General features: G+C 44.9%; 1 protein-coding gene across 3 annotated transcripts; it reads right to left on the bottom strand.

Moving 5' to 3' along the window:
* Positions 1–8,568: 8,568 nt before the first annotated feature.
* On the bottom strand, positions 8,569–14,679 carry LOC141997445 (olfactory receptor 10A4-like). 3 transcript variants are annotated; one of them, XM_074969824.1, is made up of 2 exons: positions 14,601–14,679; positions 8,569–9,431 (listed from the first exon to the last, which is right to left on the bottom strand). In XM_074969824.1, exons 1-2 carry the CDS (start codon positions 14,677–14,679, stop codon positions 8,569–8,571), a joined length of 942 nt encoding a protein of 313 aa, XP_074825925.1. The 3 variants fall into 3 exon arrangements, with proteins under 3 accessions (XP_074825925.1, XP_074825927.1, XP_074825926.1); XM_074969826.1 differs by having other exon boundaries at positions 14,616–14,649; XM_074969825.1 differs by lacking the exon at positions 14,601–14,679 and having other exon boundaries at positions 8,569–9,507.
* Positions 14,680–19,919: the final 5,240 nt, after the last annotated feature.

Below are 19,919 nucleotides of genomic sequence, written 5' to 3' on the forward strand. Positions count from 1 at the left end.
TTTTTATAAAGCAGAAAAAAATTTATTTGCGTAACACACTTACACAAATAACAAAAGAAGATAAAACAAAGCTATGCAACAAAACAAAAGCAAACACAATGTATAACACAGCAGCCTTCAGGGGAGAGAAGTGTTCAGGCTTGCCTGGGCCCAGAGCCGGGGGGGCTTCCTCGACACTCATGGTTTTCCACCCCCTCGAGTTACCGAGTGCCACGCCCAGTGTCACCAACTATTCCTCTCCTGAGAGTGCCCAACAAGATGGGCACGGCTGCGGGGTGGGCGGTTTGGGGGTGGAGGGGACGTACACCCACGTGTGATGGGACCCCTCCTAGGTGACAGTGATGATGGTATCCAGAGTGGCAACGGCTGGGGCCGGGGTCTCTCGCTCTTCCCCTCAATCAAAGGATCAGACGGAGGGAACCGGACGGGGTCACTGAGCAGAGAACCTCGGACAGCGCCCACCGCGCCTCGAAGGCATCAAGGGAGTCGGTGGACGCCGCCCAGAGGAACTCCGCCCGGATACGTGAATGTACTGAGGATTGGAAAATGGCCCCACAGTCGCAGGACGCTTCATTGGCCAGCCTCCCCTCTCTGGTTTTATAAATGGCTGTTTTAGCTAGGGCTAGGAGGAGGTTAACCAGGAGATCCCACGACTTTGTGGGGCCACGGATGGGGAGTGTGTAAATAAAAAGGTGAGGGGGAAAGTGTAGCCAAAAGCGTAGTAAAATATTCGTGAGGAGCCAGAAAAGGGGCTGCAGCCTGGCACACTCTAAATATATGTGTGCCAGGGTTTCGCTCACGTTGCAAAAAGGGCAAGTATCCGGGATGGGGGTGAACCATGTCAAAAACACGCCCGTGCTCACAGCTCCATGAAGGAGCCACCAACTAATGTCCCCGACGGGCCTCGGGATCAAGGTGGAATACAGGCTGGCCCACCGGGGCTGCTCACCCTCCAGGGGTGGCAGTAGGTCCCGCCACTTTGTATCGGGGTGGGACACCAGGGTGTGGGCGTGAAGGGTGTGAAGCATGAGTGTGTATAAATATTTCCGTGGTGCGATTTGGAAGCTGACCGGCTGCAGTTCAGGCAGCCGGCTCGCAGTGAAAGGGTGAGGGGTTTTTTGGTATCTAAGGGGTAGGGGCCCAATTGAAAGGTCCGGCAGGCCTGGGGTAGAGGGTGGGTGGGGTGCGCCCTCGCCCAGGGCTCTGTTGAGATAAGCCCGAGCAGCGGGCGTCAAGGCGGCCTTCACCTCCTGAAGTACGCGCCGGGGGGTACGAGGTCTGGAGATCCCCATGCACCGAGCGAGCGTCAGGGGATCCAGCCAGTCTCCCCGGTCGTAGTCCAGGAGGTCTCCGACTCTCGTGACTTCTGCCAGGACCAAACTCTGGCGCACCAAGCGGGACTCCGCCACCTGCACATGGAACTGGGGGTTGTGTAGCAGGGGCTCTGCGAGGAGATCTGCTCCCACAGTGGCCGCCACGGACCTGGTTGTTGAAAACAGTTTCCAGGTCTGGAGGAGGTCCTGGTAGAAGATCGGCAGCCTGGAGAGGTCTCACAGAAAACCTCTCAGAGAAAGAGAAAAGAGCTGCCGGTTGTATCGGAGCCCTTGGAAACGGCGCAGGAAGGCGTGCGCCAATATGCTCCACGTCGAACTACCTGCACTATAAAGGAGCCTCTGCGGGGCCTGGAGGCGGAAGACATGGACCTGAGTGTGCAGACACTTCAGGCCCTGCCCTCCTTCCTTCAGGGGTAGATGAAGAACCTCAACAGGGGCCCAGTGCATTCCTGACCAAAAGAACTCTAGAATCGTTGTCCGGAGGTTGGTCAGGAAACCCAGGGCCGGGACCAGGGTGTTGAGCCGGTACCAGAGCGTGAACAGGACTAGTTGGTTAAGCACCAGTGCTCTCCCTCAGAGGGAGAGACATCGGAGTAGCCTCGTCCATTTCCGGAGCCGCTCTATCACCCCGCCCTCTAAATTTTGCCAGTTCTCCGGCGGGGAAGGGTGCGTGGCAGAAAGGTAAACGCCTAGGTAGAGCAGTGGACCCGCACTCCACCGGATGGTCTGAAGCGCAGGTGGGAGGGAGCTCACCTGCCGCCAGTCCCCCACCGCCAAGCCAGAGCTCTTGACCCAGTTGACTCGGGTGGAGGAGGCTGCCGAATAGATGGCCTGGCAAGCCTCCACCCTTGCCAAATCACCCGGGTCCTGGACCATGAGGAGTAAGTCATCGGCATACGCCGACAGGACCAGCCGCAGCTCCGGCTCCTGCAGCGTCAACCTCCTGCGGAGGAGACAGAGGAAAGGCTCGATCGCCAGAGCGTACAGCTGGCCTGAGAGGGGGCACCCCTGCCGCACTCCTCGCCCGAAGCTGAGCGGCTCGGTCAGGGTCCAGTTGAGCCTAACCAAACACTCCGCGGAGGCATACAGCACCCGGAGAAAACTCACAAACTGAGGTCCGAATCCAAACGCCTGCAGAGTGCTCAGGAGGTACTCATGGTCTACTCTATCCAACGCCTTCTCCTGATCGAGAGACAGGAGGGCGAACGACAGACCATCTCTACGCCCGAGTTCCAAAAGTCTCTAGCGGCTCCAGGGGGAAAAACACCCCCCCCCAGCCTTATTCTTACCAGCTTAGGTTAAAAACTTCCCCAAGGTACAAACTTTGCCTTGGCCTTGAACTGTATGCTGCCACCACCAAGCGTTTTAAAAAAAGAACAGGGAAAGTGCCCACTTGGAGATGTCTTCCCTGAAAATATCCCCCTACACACCCTTTTCCTGGGGAAGGCTTGATAAGAATCCTCACCAATTTGTACAGGTGAACACTGACCCAAACCTTGCATCTTAAGAACAGTGAAAAATCAATCATGTTCTTAAAAGAAGAATTTTAATTAAAGAAAAGGTAAAAGAATCACCTCTGTAAAATCAGGATGGTAAATACTTTACAGGGTAATCAGATTCAAAACATAGAGAATCCCTCTTGGCAAAACCTTAAGTTACAAAAAGACACAAAAACAGGAATATCCATTCCCTCCAGCACAGCTTATTTTACCAGCCATTAAACAAAAGAAAATCAAATGCATTTTCTAACGACATTACTTACTAACTAACAGTTGTAAGGTTGCATTCCTGATCTGTTCCAGGCAAAAGCATCACACAGACAGACAGAACCCTTTGTTCCTCATCCCCGCTCCAGGTTTGAAAGTATCTTGTCTCCTTATTGGTCATTTAGGGTCAGGTGCCCGTGAGGTTACCTTAGCTTCTTAACCCTTTACAGGTGAAAGGGTTTTGCCTCTGGCCAGGAGGGATTTGATAGCACTGTCTACAGAAAGGTGGTTACCCTTCCCTTTATATTTATGACAGTTATAAACATACATGAGGACTTTTACAGACACATAAATCTTACATCAAACACATCCAGCAATTACTGTGCAATAAAGCCCTGGACTCCCCATCAAACACCTGTGCACAAACTCACAAGTCAAACACATGAGCTTGATATTGCTTTTTGCATGGAAAATTCATACCTTTGTTATGTTATAGCTTCTTTTTTTAATGACCTAAAATAAAAATGAATTATTTAGATGGATGATGAGGTCATTGCCTTGAATGAATCTAACCCCCATGAAAGGGAAATTAACCAGAGATGGTGGTATTTGAGCTAAAGAGGAATCTCCCAAGACTGTCATTTTCTGAGCAGACCTGTCTTGTTTAAAAGCAACTTTTGGAAATGTCCCAAATTAAGGGCACTACTTTGCGACTTGCCCCCTCACTGTTCAGTTTGTGTCACTCTAAAGGTCCCAAAGGGTGTTATATGCTCTGATAGCCACCCAGCAGCATATTTAAATCCATTCACTCCCAATGGCTAGGGCCAGCTCAAAAGGGGCAGAGCTAAGGTTACTCTGCAGGGGTGGCATGTACCTTAATGCTTTGTTTCCTGCTCTTCAGAGATTGAAGTTTAGTCCCTGGAAGAGCGTGAGGCTGTGCTGGGTGCCTGAACTCTGCACCAACAAAGGTTTTGGGTGGGAATGTGGATTAGGGGAATTATTTTTTTTAGAGAGGGAGGTGCTCAGTAGTTCCTGTTGATAGTCCGGTTTGGTGCCTAACGCCCCTAGCTACTGTTGAAAATCCAACCCTGACATGTTCAGGATGAGTCAAGCTGGCCAGAAAATGGACAAGAAAAAAATCTTGAACTATTGTTGAATAAATACATAAATAATAAACAAATAAATTATGTGTCTTCTGGGGGAATTTTCAAAAGTGTGTTAGGGAGTTAGGAGCCCTGACTTTCAAATCAACGTATGTCCCTAATTCCCTTTGGTGCTTTTGATTCTCATCCTTCCCTCAATAATTTTTGCAATTAAAATTTTCTAAGAAGTTCTATTCAGCATTCACATTTTATTTTCACAGAAAATATCAGCTTTCCTATCCATCCACTCACCCACCCACCCATCCAGCCCCTTACCACTGCTGGGTGGAAAATAAGAATTGACTTTTATGAAAATGTTCAGTGTTTCAAAATTTGGTTTCAGGTTGCAATTTTCAAACCTTCCTGGCAAAATTTTAGTCAAAACTAATGTTTAGTTTAAGTGTTTTTGAAGAATCAGCATTTACAAATGAAACAAACATTTTATCAAAAAATTCTGGACCGGCTCCAGCCCATTATCTATCCAGCTTAAATTGCTTGTCGCTGTGTCACAGGAAGCTAGGACACTGACACACACAGGAGTAACTCCTTTCACATGCTCTCAGCAGGGTCACTTGCATGAGTGAAGTGAGTCACAGGCATCGGTTTTGTAGCACCAGAGCACACAAGATGACTATGGAGGCTCAGTCGGATGTGTCAGACCAGGCAAGCAAGTGCCCAACACAGGTTTAGCTTGACGGAGGCTGGTAATGTGCAAGGGAAGTTACACTGCCCATGGCCCCCTGGGTCTCTCAGCCGGGTCTTCTGAGACAGCCAGACTCCTGGACACAGATGTGTTCGTTTTCCTTGGCCTAAAGTGGGGGAAGAGATCGGTTGAAAAAAAAGAGAGGGTTTTACCTGCTGCAGGAGTGAAGATGAAAGAGGAGTGAATCCACACTCCCAGTAAGAGATTCTCTGCGGCCCTCTCTGCGCTTGTCGCCTTCCTGCTTTTGCCTCTTTTGGAAAACACTTGAACGTCCTCAGCTGAAGAACTTTTCTGTCAGTCTGTCCCCACTGGCCTATATGCATTTGTTGCCGTGATCTCTCCCTGTGTGACAGGGCAGAGGCCCTGGGGGACACGGTTCCTAACCCATTCTCCAAAAGGCATTGTTAGCAGTTTTAGAAACGGGCTCGGGCTGCCACCGGGGGACTTAGTCTCATTAGCTGTATCCGAGCAGCCACAACACTAGTTCTAGTCACTTTGAAGTTACAGGGGCTGCATTCAGAAGTGAGAGGAGCCCGCCCCCAACAATCACCGCTGACCGGGACGCGCCAGTGACAGGGCTGTGGGGCTGAAACTTGAAGGCTCAGGCGCTGTGTCGGAGGCACACAGTGGTTCTTATAGTTATACGTGATGGGAAGCCTCTTGGGGTGGGTCTGTGGGGCAGCAGTGGTGTGGGTCACTCACAGTCACTAACACACTGTGTTCACACTGGCATGGAGAGTTTGTGGGCCTGGCCCAATAAGACAGTAAATATGTGGCTAAACCTTGCCATGGGAATCATCCCACTGACTTCTATGAGACCAATCACATACTTAGCGTAGGCCCAGGCTTAGAGTCTGTGGTGAATCCTGGTCTATATTCTCTCTCTCTCTCTCTTTTTCTTCAAAGTAAAGCTAAGATTTTGTCACGGTTATTTTTTGTAAAAGTCACGAGCAACAAAAAATAATGGGGGCCGTGACCTGTCTGTGATTTTACTAAAAATAACCAGGGGGCAGGGCTAGGTGGGGGGGGAAAAGGAATCACAGCTGGAGTCCCATGGCGGGGGTGGGGCATGACCCCGGCTCCAGTCCCCTCCACAAGCAGCGGTGCAGGGGTGCACAGCCCCAGTTCCAGCCCCGGCTTCAGCTGCTGACAGAACTTGCTCGTCACAGAGGTCCAGTAAAGTCACAGAATCCATGACCTCCGTGACTAAATCGAAGCCTTACTTAGAAATATATGGACTGAACGCCCATGCTCTGCTCTCTGTGTAGGGGAAAATAATGGTGCTCCTAATTCCACAGCTGTCCTTTCCTCTGTATTCGGAGAAAGCAAAACTCCAGTTCAGAGCCCCTCAGCATTTGCAGGGAATGCTCAAAATCCACATTAAATGGTTTTGGCTCACCCCTGGAATGGTTTGGAGCAGTTTTGTTTGTTTGTTTTGCCATGGAAACTTTTGACAAAAATATTTTTTTCCACAGAATTTTTCAGCAGAACATGTTGGCTTTTTGTCATTCCCCCCCCCCAAAACAACACACGTTGAGAACAAAAATTATTTCCATTTCCTGTTGAAACCCCCCAAGGCAGATTGGAAAAATTTCAGCCTCATTTCTCAGGGCTCGTGTAGACAGTTTGCGGCAAGCCAGGGTATAAATCTACCCTTCACTAGTGTGACACACATGGAGTGTCCATGTAGACCCTGGTGCCACGCACTAACATTCCCTAGTGCGCGTTAATCTACTCTTCTTTCAAAGCGCGGTGAACGAGTGAATAAAAATGCAACAAGGAGTTTGGTTCATTCATAGAATCACAGAATCATAGAAGACTAGGGTTGGAAGAGACCTCAGGAGGTCATCTAGTCCAACCGCCTGCTCAAAGCAGGACCAACCCCAAATAAATAATCCCAGCCAGGGCTTTGTCAACAACCTCCTTATAAAACGAAAAGCAGGGATGGGGAAGGGGGAAAAAGAAGAAGAAAAAAAGAAAAAAGAATGGAAAAGATAGACAAACTAAAAAAACCCCCCAAAATGGGGAAATGAAAAAAGAGAAAAGAGAAAAAAGAAGAGAGAGAAAGGGAAAAAATGTAAGAAGATAGAAAAGAAAAGAATTGTCTTGCTTCAGGGCTAGATGAGCCTCTGCCCTGGTCTCACTGAATGGACCCCCGCTCCAGGTGTAATGTCATGAGCCTTCGCCTCTCTGGTGAGGAATCGTGGGACTCTCCCACGCCCAGAGTGGGTTCCTGGGTGACAGCACCGTAGGTACCAGCCAGGATCGCTCAGCAGGTCCGACTGGACTCGGTAGAGGTGTGTGTCCCCTTGGGGAGCTGTGACCTGCAGTGATAATAGTGACCCAAAACAGCCTGTTTAAAACAAAGTGTTGTTTAATCTTAACAGTAGAAATGCAGAACAGCAAGAGACAAGGTTAAAAGCCCCTAGGCAAGCTAAGCTTCCCTAAGGAACCTCTCAGCCTCTGGGGGGTCAGGAGGCAATTTTGTCCCATAAAATCAGGCTCTCCTCTAAATCAGGAAGTTTCTCTTTTGAAATCCCTCTCAGTCTTTTGATCTTGGGGAAGCTGGTCTGGGGGGGGAGGGATAGCTCAGTGGTTTGAGCATTGGCCTGCTAAACCCAGGGTTGTGAGTTCAATCCTTGAGGGGGCCATTTAGGGATCTGGGGCAAAAAGAATTGGGGATTGTGCCTGCTTTGAGCAGGGGGTTGGACTAGATGACCTCCTGAGGTCCCTTCCAACCCTGATATATTCTATGATTCTACGGTGGGTCCCCTATGGGCAGGTGGATGGAGATAGCATATCACAGTTAATTGTCCTGCTGTTTGCAGAGGAGCTCTTATCTGAGTCACTGTCCATCTTCCTGGGTGCTTTCCTGAACACCCAGCTGTTGAATTAACTCAATATATGCATACAAGACTGCCTGTACAATATTAGATTTCAGACAAACACACGGCTCATACAGTATTCACAGATTGCAACCCTTAGAGCTCGCTTTAGCATTTATTTTATTCAGCAGTTACGCAAGGAACCTACAGGCCTGGACCTTGTAAGACAAGGGTATTCAATTTTTTTTTATTAAGGTCCAAATTTCTTGGTCAAGATGCAGACTTTAGAGAAACTTTTTTCACACTGCAATAACAATCATGCTAATAATAAGGGGGAAAAAAAGATTTCACAGCACCTGGTGGTGTGGATTTGGCCCATGGTCCTCCTATTGATTATAAAAGTTGCAACCCAGACTGTGGGCAAGAGGAGAGAGAGCGTAGCCCTTGTGTTGTGCCAGGATGATGGCAACAGGTGATGAGGAAGACAATGGCTGACATTTCAGGCTGTTCTGCAAGGGATGGATGTTCAGGTGGACATTCTGTAGTATCTGTATCTACCTCTCTGGGTTAGAGTGTTTGTAACTTGGCTAAATGTGTTAGTGAATTATGACAAATACAGAAGGATTTCTAAAGTGTGGGGGTTGCAACTGAACACATCGGAATTCCCAACTCCACAGCCATTTTAATAATACCAGGTCTGATGTTGGAACAAGAACCTGTGAATACCTCAGAGTGATGACTGAGAATTCTTAAATAATCAATATAATTAATATATGATTCATAGATTGGGCTACAAGGGGCAACTCCAAAACCATCAGAAGAATATGAAAATAAATAACCTATTTATTCCCCCAGTTTTCAAATGAATATTTTCCTGGCCATCACCCTTCTCAGAGCTTCCTTCACGTCCTTATTTCTCAGGCTGTAGATCAAAGGGTTCAGCATTGGGGACACCACTGAGTAGAACACGGAAAGCAGTTTGTCGGTGTTGAGGGAGTATCTGGATTTGGGCCTCAGGTACATCACGATGCCGGACCCGAAAAACAAGGTCACCACAATAAGGTGGGAGGAGCAGGTGGAGAAGGCTTTGCTCCTGCCCTCGGCTGATGGAATACTGAGGATCGCGTGGAGGATACGGATGTAGGACACCAAGATGAGCAGGAAGGGGACCATGATGAAGGCAACAGCAATGGTGTAAACAGCTACTTCGTTCCTGTAGGTGTCCACGCAGGCCAGCTTCAGCAGCGGGGGCAGGTCACAGAAGAAGTGGTTGATCCTATTGGGCCCACAGTAGGGCAGAGTGAATATGAAAGTTGTCTGCCCGACTCCCACCAGCATCCCAATGAGCCAGCACACAGCTGAGAACTGGAGACACACACCTCTGCTCATCATGGCCGTGTAGCGCAGAGGGTGACAGATGGCCACATAACGGTCATATGCCATGGTGGCCAGCAGGCAGCACTCTGTGATCCCTAAGAAGGAGAAGAAATACATTTGCATGGCACAGCCCAGGAAGGAAATACTCGTGTCCTCGGAGATGAAGTTCACCAGCATCTTGGGGATGGTGGATGAGGTGTAGCCGATTTCCAGAAAGGACAAATTTCGAAGGAAGAAATACATGGGGGAGTGAAGGGCAGGGTCCACCACTGTGATCGTGATGATGACGATGTTGCCCACCAAGGTGATGAGGTAGAAAACCAGCACCAGAAAAAAAAGAGAAACTCGGAGCCCCAGGATGTTGGACAAAGCCACAAAGAAGAACTGTGTCATGGCTGTGTGGTTCCTGCTAGCCATGCCCTGCGGCAGTTTTCTCTCTGTGGAGACAATAAAATCGTTCATGAAGTGGTCAAGTTGGATGAATCGTATACAAAATTTATCATATTGTCACTATATAAATCCATGGTATGCCCACATCTTGAATACTGCATGCAGATGTCATCACCCCATCTCAAAAAAGATATATTGGAACTGGAAAAGGTTCAGAAAAGGGTAACAAAAAATATTAGGGGTATGGAACGGCTTCCGTATGAGGAGAGATTAATAAGACTGGGATTTTTCAGCTTGGAAAAGGACGACTAAGGGGTGATATGATAGAGGTCTATAAAATCATGACTGGTATTGAGAAAGTAATAAGGAAGTGTTATTTGCTCATAACACAAGAACTAGGGGTCACCCAATGAAATTAATAGGCAGCAGGTTTAAAACAAACACAAGGAAGTATTTCTTCACACAATGCGCAGTCAACCTGTGGAACTCTTTGCCAGAGGATGTTGTGAAGGTCAAGACTATAACAGGGTTCAAAAAAGAACTAGATAAACGCATGAAGGATAGGTCCATCAGTGGCTATTAACCAGGATGTCACTTTGGAAAATGGCAAAAATTGCAGAATAGTCTCTTTTGCTATAATTTCCTTCTGGCACATCTCACATGGTGCAATAGAATATAAATAGCATGTACTTACCCGCTCAGTCCTGGCAGGGTTCAGGGTATTGCCAACCTTGCATCAGTTTTCTCTCCTAATTTACACAAAAATAGAAAAATAAATGAACAAGAGAACAATTCAGGAATGAATACCAGTACCCAATCTTTTAATGAGATCTAATTTCATTGAACAAACAGATCCGATTGAAATCAGAGGTAGTTCCAGGCAGTAGAACCAAAACGTATTCCAGAGCTATTAGAGGCTACTGTTACCAAACCTACTGTCTGTGGGAGAGATAGAAGTCCAACATGCTGGCGTGCAGATGGATCTTGTTATGATCACACATGTGGTTTGCAGGGTATGCTCTTTATACGTGAAATCATGGCATTTGAGGACAGAGTCCTTGAATTGCTCAGAGCTCTGGATCTCAGATGGGCTCATTAAATCAGCTTTATGTCTCATGGGAACCGGAAAGTTGTATTGGAAAGTGGTATTGACATCAAATGTTTTTTAAGCGCTTGCATGTTCTCTCTGTTTTCCAAGCCTTGTCCACACACAGAAATAGCCCTGGGTTTAACTTCAATTGTTGTTTTTAAACTGAGGCCTTCTCTACACACAAACGTGCAGCATTTTAATTAAACTGGTTTAGTCTGACTGGTGCAAACTCCAGTGTGAACACACTTATTGCAGGGTATGAGTGGCTCATTCATAAATTGTAAGGGGAGAAGGGCCCATTAGTAAATCAACTCTGACCTTCTGCAGAACACAGGGCAATGACAAGAAATCAGTCTTGATGTAAAGACTCCAAGTGATGGAGAATTCACCACATTGCTAGATAAATAGTTCCAATAATTAAGTATGCTCGTGAGTAAAAAAAATTGCCTGAGAGTAAGAACTTGAAGCGACATCACCAACATCCACTATTGCCTACTCTAGGCTCTTGTTTCTGTGTGAGAAACATTAGCAGAACTGGGATAACTTTCAGTGAAAAGTTTTGATTTTGATGAGTTGGCATTTTATGACTGGAAAAAAGTTTTGCAGAAAAATTCTGGACCACTTCTACTCTTAATTTTCTCTTGGATAAACTAAACAGATGGAGCTTCTTAAATCTCTCACTCAAAGGCAGGTTTTCCAGGCCTTGAAATATTCTCACAGCCCTTTTCTGAGTCCTTTTCATTTTTTTTTTGCTTAAATTTGTTCCTAATTGACTTAAACTAAACCCAAACACGCTACTCCTAAAAGAAAATAACAGTGTCCACAATTGGGGGCTGTGTTGCTTGAAATAAATCAGATTAAATTTCCATCCAGTACAACTCACCATGTAGACAAGCCCTGATTCAGTTAAATGGGTGCAAATTCCTGGGTGGAGAAGGCCTTTTCTACACACAAAAGGGGTACTACTTTAACTGTAGACTCAGTTTGTGGAGAAGCCAATGATTAAAATTCTTGAAGTTGCGTTAGGAATTTGGAAGCCCAGTTCTCAAAACTGATGGGAATCATCCAAATCTTGCAGGGGCCTCTGAAAAATCTCAGTCTTCTGCATGCAAGGGTTGGAAAAACAGAAGAAAATATCTGAATATCATCTATGAGACTTTGGAAATACAGAATAATCACTCAGTATCAACCTCTCATTCCTCACCATGGCACACAGGTTTTGACAAACAAACAATCTGTACAGCTGGTCAGAACATGTTTTGGGTTTGGGAAAATGTTCAGTTTTCAACAATCACAAATCTAAAAACTTTCAGTTGAAAATTGGACAATTTTTGGCCAAAACCTGCTGAAAACTAAAACATTTTCAAACAAAAACTGCCACCCTCTACCATTTTTGTTTTTGTTTTGGGGGTTTCGGTTTTCTGATGAAAAATCAATATTTTGCAAGGGAAGACTGTACTTTCCATGACAAATTTTATTTAATCAAACTTCAAGTTGTTTGGAATAAGTTTTGATGGAAAATTTTTGACCAGCCCCAATAAACTGGTTTATCTGACTCAGTTGATTATCCACGTGTACAATGTGCATCAGAGTCACATCTTTACATTGCACTAAGGGGTAATAGAGATGGTTGGAAAATAGCGGTCAAATGAAGTTTGGAGGAAAAATACCCTGAGGGTGGAACTCATGAACACTTTAGTAATATTCCATCCCCATTTTCTGACCAGCTCCATTGTGTACCTTAGAGGCCTTGGAAAGTTTCATTCACTAATGTCTGTAGAAATGGATATGAGAGCTTTCCATGGAAGGCACTGCAGAGATGCAATTATTTGCAAAATAAACGCCATTTGAAACACTGAAAGGAACACAAGCCACATAATTTCCTTTATTTTTGTAATTTTGTTTTCTAAATGATCAAATATATTGAAGTTGTGTGTCAATAGGCAGAATTTTGGACTTTATGTTAAAGCAAAAACATCTTGTTGACAAGCAGATATGAAGCATGGTGGGCCAAATTTTCAACTGGTGTAAATCAGTGGCACTCTACTGATGTCACAGGACAATGTACACCAGACTCTACACCTCCGATTATTACAGTTAATTGGAAAATTAAGATTTTTTCCCATGACAATTTTTACAGGAAAAATTCCCATTTGACAAATTCCACCAGGAAACTCCAGGGTGAGAAATGTTGAAAATGTGGGAAAGATTTTGTGCCACCCTCTCTCTCACACTTTACCATTTCCCAACATTTCCCAGGTAGGAAAAGTGAAAATGCTACTTACATGCACAACTTAAGTAACTTTTGCAAGTTGGAAAACAGACAGGAAGTGCAGAAAATCCCACAATTTTGAAACAAATAATTTCAGAAATACCAACAAATGTTCAGCTTTTTTTTCCAGAAGAAAAAATGGTGTTGAAAGTCTGGATGAGGAACAATTTCAATGAAATATTTCTGAAAATAAAAAAGTAAAGGAAAAAATTGATTAAACCCTAATTTTCCAATGCACATTTTTTGGTTGGACATTTTTGGGCCATCTGTACTGTAGAGAATTAGGTTCTCATATATTATCGCATGAATTCCAAAAGCCCAATAGACATTATTGACCAAAAGTACCTTCAACCAGTTAACAGCGCTTCACCCAAGGCACCATTTAAACTGCAAGTACCTCCCTGACCCATATGTAGGAAATCAGAACGACTGATCTATTGTTGCCATGACTTTTTACATACTGTTAATTTTAAAAAAACCCTACTTTGATTTACTGTGAATTTACTAATCAAAGTTCAAAACTAATGAGAACGAATCACAAGATGTTTGACTCAATCAACGCTCGTGAAAGTCAATGCTCTGCTGGAATAAGGACTCAGCTCAAAGTGACAAGCTGTTTCCTACCCCCCTTCTTCAGACTGGGGAGTGTGGCAGCTGTTTTGCTAGGGTGGAATCCTGCCCTATACTTGGTACCCCATTGAAGTTAAAATGCAGGACGAGGTCCTTGCTCTCCAAATTGCAATTGAAATCTATGGGACCATTTGTTTAGTGAGGCTTGGATTTTCAAATGGGCCAAAGGGAGTCAGGAATCCAAACCCCATTAAAAATGTGTGGGGTAGATCACCTAATTCCTCAAGACCACTTTGAAAATCACAGCTGTAAGTCATTATCTAATGGGCCTGAATTACCACTGCTTTGTTCCACTTTGTGCTGTGTAACTCCATCCGTATTCAGTGGAGTCATATAGACATAAACCTGGAGTAGCACAGTGGGGAATCAGGCCCCATAGGAGTCGCAGAATCAGGCCCTGAGTGAGAAGTCCAGAATCTAGCCCTGTGACATCAGTGCAATTGGGACCCCCAAGATGAGATTTTCAGAGTTACCCAAGGGATTTGGAGGCAAAATTTCCATCGCATTTGATTGGAACTGCACATCCAAATGCCTTTGGTGGCTCTGAAAATCTCATTCCAAGGCTGACCAGTGCCCCAGTGAAGGTCGCTACAGAGTCTGCAAAGGGGTGCCCAAAATGCCTATTCCCTGACATTTATGACCCATCACTCTCCTCAAAACCTCTTTCACTTCCATGTTCCACACACTGCTGGTTGATTTTGTTGGAGTGGCAGAAAGGCAGGGTGCAGGTAGACACTGTGTGCAGGAGGGAGTTGAGGAATCTGGTGACCCACGTTCCTGGCAGTCATCAGAACGCAGAGTCTCTGGTTCCTAATGACCACGTACTGCAAAGGGCTACACATGGCCACGTACCAGTCATAGGCCATCACCGCCAGGAGGAAAACCTCCCTCCCTGCTACAGCCACCAGGAAGTTGACCTGCAACATGCAGCCAGTGAAGGAAATTATGTTGCTCTCTGACAAGAGGTTTTCAAGCATCTAGGGTGTGGTAGCAGTGGGGCAGCAGATGTCTTACCAGGAGAAGTTGTGGCAGATGCAGTCCAGCAGGTTGTGCAGCTTAGCCTTGGTCCCTATGGTTAGGATTTGAGGCCATTGCCACTGAGGGTTATGAGGTACATCAACAGAAAGGCACTAAAAAGAGAGACGCAAATGTCTGGGCAATTAGAAAGTCCCATAAGGACGAATTTGGCCACAATTGTCCCATTGTCCATTTCTCTGCTTGAAGAGGAACTCTCCTGCAAGGGGGTAAATGAAAGCTATTTCATTATGTGAAACTCTGTGCATGGGAATGACGGATGGTCTTTGCGTTAAGGCAAAGGAGTGGGAGATGGAAGATCTAGGCTCTCATCCACAGGCATGTCTCCACCTGTCTCCCGCCAATAATAAACATTCTTAGACTGATCCATTCTGGGTGGTTTTTTTGAACCAAATTGAAACTCAGTTAGACATGAAACACTCTCCTCCTTGGCTGTTTCAGTGGTTCATGGGCATTGTAGTGTGGGTGCCTCATGCTCTCATTTTCCTTTCTGAGCTGGACCCCCTGGCTTGATTACATCTCATCTGATCGACTGCAATGGAGGCACAAACAGGGGAATCTCGACTAGGCGTAGAGAGGTTATTTGACCTCTGTATTTGGAACTGGTGTGTCCATCACTGGCATCTTGTGTCCAGTTCTGGTGTCCACAGTTCATGAAGGATGTAGATAAATTGGGAAGGGGTCAGAGAAGAGACACAAGAATGACCAAAGGATTAGAAAACCTGCCTTAGCGATAGACTCAAAAAGCTCAATCTATTTAGCTTAACAAAGAGATGTTAACGGGTGATTTGATCACAGTCTATAAGAACCTACACGGGGAACAAATATTTAATAATGGTATTAGACCCGCAGCAGGGGCCTCCATATGGTATGGGGGAACAGGCAGGTACCGGTCACAGTATTGGTATATAATACTCTAAGTACTCTTTATTGCTTACAAAATAAACCTCATTCATGCCACAATCATACCCCAAACATACAACACCAGAATACGCAGATCAGAATGAAGTCCCGATGGCTAGTCGAGGTTCCACCAGACCAGATCAGATCAGATGCGGGCAGCTGGCGGAAAGACCACATCTATTTCCAAACAGGGCTCTGGGGTTGTTGAAAGACTCCAAATTTCAAATGTGTGAAACCTCCATTTATTATCCACTTTGTGACATCATTAGTCGTTTGTCTCGATGTTTGGGCCTTTCACCCTGTCATAAATATAAAGGGAAGGGTAACAACCCTTATGTATGCAGTAACCTAAAATCCCTCCTGGCCAGAGGTACAGAATCCCCTTACCTGTAAGGGGTTAATCAGTTCAATTAACCTAGTTGGCACCTGACCAGAAGGACCACTGGGAAAAGAAGATACTTTCAAATCAGGGGGGCGGGGAGGTTTTGTTTGTGCTCTCTTTGTTTGGTTCCCTCTCGGGACAAAGAGAGAGACCAAGCAGGTAAACCAGCTCCTAAAAAGAACCTGAAATAATCCATCTAAAATTACAGCAATTGGAAGTAATAGCAAGGAAATGTGTTAGATTATCTTTTGTTTTAGCTTGTGAATTTTCCCTATGCTAAGAGGTAAATTTATTCCTGTTTTGTAACTGGGAAGCAGAGTCAGAGGGGAATTCTCTATGTTTTAAATCTTTTTATTTACCCTGTAAAGTTATCTTCCATCCTGATTTTGCAGGTGTGATTCTTTCACTTTTTTTAAAATAAAATTCGTCTTTTAAGAACCTGATTGCTTTTCAGTGTTCTAAAAACCAGGGATTTGGTCTGTGCTCACTTTGTTAACCTATTGGTTGGTATATTATTCTCAAGCCTCCCCAAGAAAGGGGGTGAAGGGGTTAGGGGGGATATTTTGGTGGGGATAGGGCTCCAAGTGGCCCCTCCCTGAATGTTTGTTTAAATCACTTGGTGGTGGCAGTAATACTGTCCAAGGACAAGGACAATTTGTGCCTTGGGGAAGTTTTTAACCTAAGCTGGTGGAATATAAGCGTAGGAGGTCTTTCATGCCGGTCCCCACATCTGCACCCCAGAGTTCAGAGTGGGGAGGGAACCCTGACACACCCACAACTCAGTTCCAGGCAGGCCACCATGATCCAAGACATGCCATTTCCTCCGATTCTTATACATTTTTTTATAGCAATCCAGCTGGTGTTGTTCCTTATTTGCTGATTCTTCATATATTTCCCAGGGACATAACAAAGTTGTTTTGTACAAATCGTCCTTACCCACTTGAAATCTTAAGTTCTTGCTTCAGTTGCCAACACGCAATGCACATATTTATGTCAGACACACTCCATCCATACTATGCCTTGATGGCCTATAACACATTACATGGATATATGGATATATGTATATTTATATATATAGAGAGATATATAGATATAGATATAGATATACACATGTCCCAAGAATGGGTGTGACACCCTGGGACCCCAATATTCACCACCGTCATGTAATTAGGATATGTTTTTCACAAAGTATGCCTTGTGAGGTATCATTCTAAAAGTCTTGATCTGCTAGACATTAATATCTCATTGGGTTGTATGTGTTATTGTGATATATGAAATTATGAGGTTTGGCTATGTATGTGTTATTGAAACATGTTCTGAAGTTGAAAACACCCACAAGCAGACTTTCAGGTACAACAGTAAAAAGGCCAAACAATGTTAATGGATTAATAAATGCACAAAAACACAAGGATTACCCCAGGAACTGTGTACAATAGAAACCTCTCAGAGATAGCACTACACAATGGGGACTGTTTGACCCAGGTCACAGCACAAGAGCTTTCCAGAAAGTGGGAAGAAGATATAAAAGGGGAGAAATGACATCATGATGGTACCTCACTCTCCCTACAACATGGTTTTGTTTATTTACTAAGGTAATGTGCTTTGATTTGTTTGCTATCACTTATAATCACTTAAAATCTATCCTTTTGTAGTTAATAAACTTGTTTTTGTTTTGTCTAAAACCAGTGTGTGGAAATCATAACTGGGGGCCAGAAAGCTGTTGCATATCTTCCTCCACATTGAGGGAAGGGGTGAATTTCATGAGCTTATGCTGTACAGTTCTCTGTGCGGTGCAAGATGGTATCATGTTGGGTTTACACTCCAGAGGGGAGTGCATGCCTTAGGAGTTGGGAGGTGCCTTAGCTGAGCCTTCCCATGCAGAGCTGATTTCAGCATCTGTGTGTAGCTGCAGTTGGGTGTATGTCTATCTATCTGTATGTGTGCTGGAGGGGGATTGAGGGCCTATCACAGCAATACAGTGTAAAGGGAGCCCAGGCTGGTGAGTCAGGAGGGCTCAGTGGTACTCCAGTTCTAGGTGGCACCCTGGGGGGAACCCGTCAGAATGGGCTCTTCAATCTAGCAGACAAACGGCTAACAAGATCCAATGCCTGAAAACTTAAGCTGAACAAATTTAGACTGGAAATAAGGTGTACATTTTTACCAGTGAGGGTAAACCACCATTGGAAGAAGTTATCAAGGGTCATGGTGGATACTCCATCACTGACATTTTAAAATCAAGATTGGGATTTTTGTTAAAAGATGAGCTCTAATTCAAATAGGAATTACTTGGGGGAAGTTTTATGGCCTGTGTTATGCAGGAGGCCAGACTAGATGACCACAGTGGTCCCTTCTGGCCTTGGAATGTGTGTATGTTTGAATAGTGCCAGCAGAAGAGCGTCCTCACTGAATCATGGGAGACTCACTGGAGCCCAGGCCCGGAGCCCGGCCCCCAGAGGAGAACGAAGGAGAGAGGCACCTGAACTGCGGCTCCCATGAATTGTTGTGGCAGCTCAGCTGGATGCCCATTGATGGCCAACAGCCCTGCAATAAAATGCTGTGTCTGGATTGGACAAACTGCCATTTTCATTTCAAATCCTCCTGATCCAGAATAAAATATTTCTTTCCAATTCTCCCTCAGGAAAAAACCCCTGAAACTGTTTGGTTGAACTTCCTGTGGAAAATGTTGATTCAGCCTATCATAAATATAAAGGGAAGGGTAAACACCTTTAAAATCCCTCCTGGCCAGAGGAAAAACCCTTTCACCTGTAGGGTTAAGTAGCTAGGATAACCTCGCTGGCACCTTACCAAAACGATCAATGAGGAGACAAGATACTTCCAAAAGCTGGGAGGAGGGAAAAAAACAAAGGGTCTGGGTCTGTCTGTGTGATGCTTTCGCCAGGGACAGAGCAGGAATGGAGTCTTAGAACTTAGTAAGTAATCTAGCTAGATATGCGTTAGATTCTGATTTCTTTAAATGGCTGAGAAATTAAGTTGTGCTGAATAGAATGAATATTCCTGTTTTTGTGTCTTTTTTGTAACTTAAGGTTTTGCCTAGAGGGATTCTCTATGTTTTGAATCTAATTACTCTGTAAGGTATTTACCATCCTGATTTTACAGAGGTGATTCTTTTTACTGTTTCTTCTATTAAAATGTTTCTTTTCAGGAACGGAATGCTTTTTTCATTGTTCTAAGATCCAAGGGTTTGGGTCTGTGGTCACCTATGCAAATTGGTGAGGATTTTTACCAAACCTTCCCCAGGAAGTGGGGTGCAAGGGTTGGGAGGGTTTGGGGGGAAAGAAGTTTCCAATCAACGTTTTCCCAATAAACCCAGATAAACATTTGGTGGTGGCAGTGGAAGTGCAAGGGCAAAGGGTAAAATAGTTTGTACCTTGGGGAAGTTTTAACCTAAGCTGGTTAAAGTAAGCTTGGTGGGTTTTCATGCAGGTCACCACATCCTTACACTAGAGTTCAGAGTGGGGAAGGAACCTTGACTTGGTGGCAGAGCGGTGGGATTAACTTGAAATCATTTTGAGATCAATTTGAGATTTTTTGAACCAGAAAAACAGATTTTAAAAGGAAATTTTTAAAATCCTTTGGGCTGCTAGAAAGCAGGTCTCCAACTGGCAATAGTTGGACTTTTTTTTTTTTTCCTTTGCTTTGGGGCCAGAGCAGAGATAAAAGGGAACTGCAGTTTTCTCTACCTAAAGGCAGAGTAGTTAACCTCCTGCAGGGAAATTCACAATTCTTCACAGACCTGAAGTTGTTTTTTTTCTTAAGAGCAACCAGAGGGGTTTTCTACCTATTTGCCTGGAGACAAAGGTGTTAGTTTTTGTTTTGTTTAGGATTTTGATTTTTTTTTTGAACAAGGAGCACAGATTTGAAAAGGAAAATTTTTTTTCCTTTGGGCTGCTGGAAAGCAGGTTTCCAACTGCAAATAGTTGGAGGTTTTTTGCTTTGTTTTGGGGCCAAAACAGAGACAAAAGGGAATTGTCTTTTTGTGAGCTGCAGTGTTAACCTCCTGCAGGGAAATTCACAAGTCTTCACAGACCTGAAGTTTTTTTTTTTTTTTTTACCTAAAAGTAACTAGAGGGGTTTTCTGACTATTTGCCTGGAGACAAAGGTGTTAAGGT

This window comes from Natator depressus, chromosome 13, assembly GCF_965152275.1.
Source record: "Natator depressus isolate rNatDep1 chromosome 13, rNatDep2.hap1, whole genome shotgun sequence".
NCBI classification, from domain to species: Eukaryota; Metazoa; Chordata; order Testudines; family Cheloniidae; genus Natator; species Natator depressus.

What these genes read in the sequence shown, in the direction of transcription:
- LOC141997445 (XM_074969824.1), bottom strand. Translation starts at nt 14,679, where the DNA reads ATGGACAATGGGACAATTGTGGCCAAATTCGTCCTTATGGGACTTTCT. An exon ending in CATTTGCGTCTCTCTTTTTA is followed by an intron (nt 9,432 to 14,600) that starts GTGCCTTTCTGT and finishes TGGGGCTCCGAG; the next exon opens with TTTCTCTTTTTTTTCTGGTG.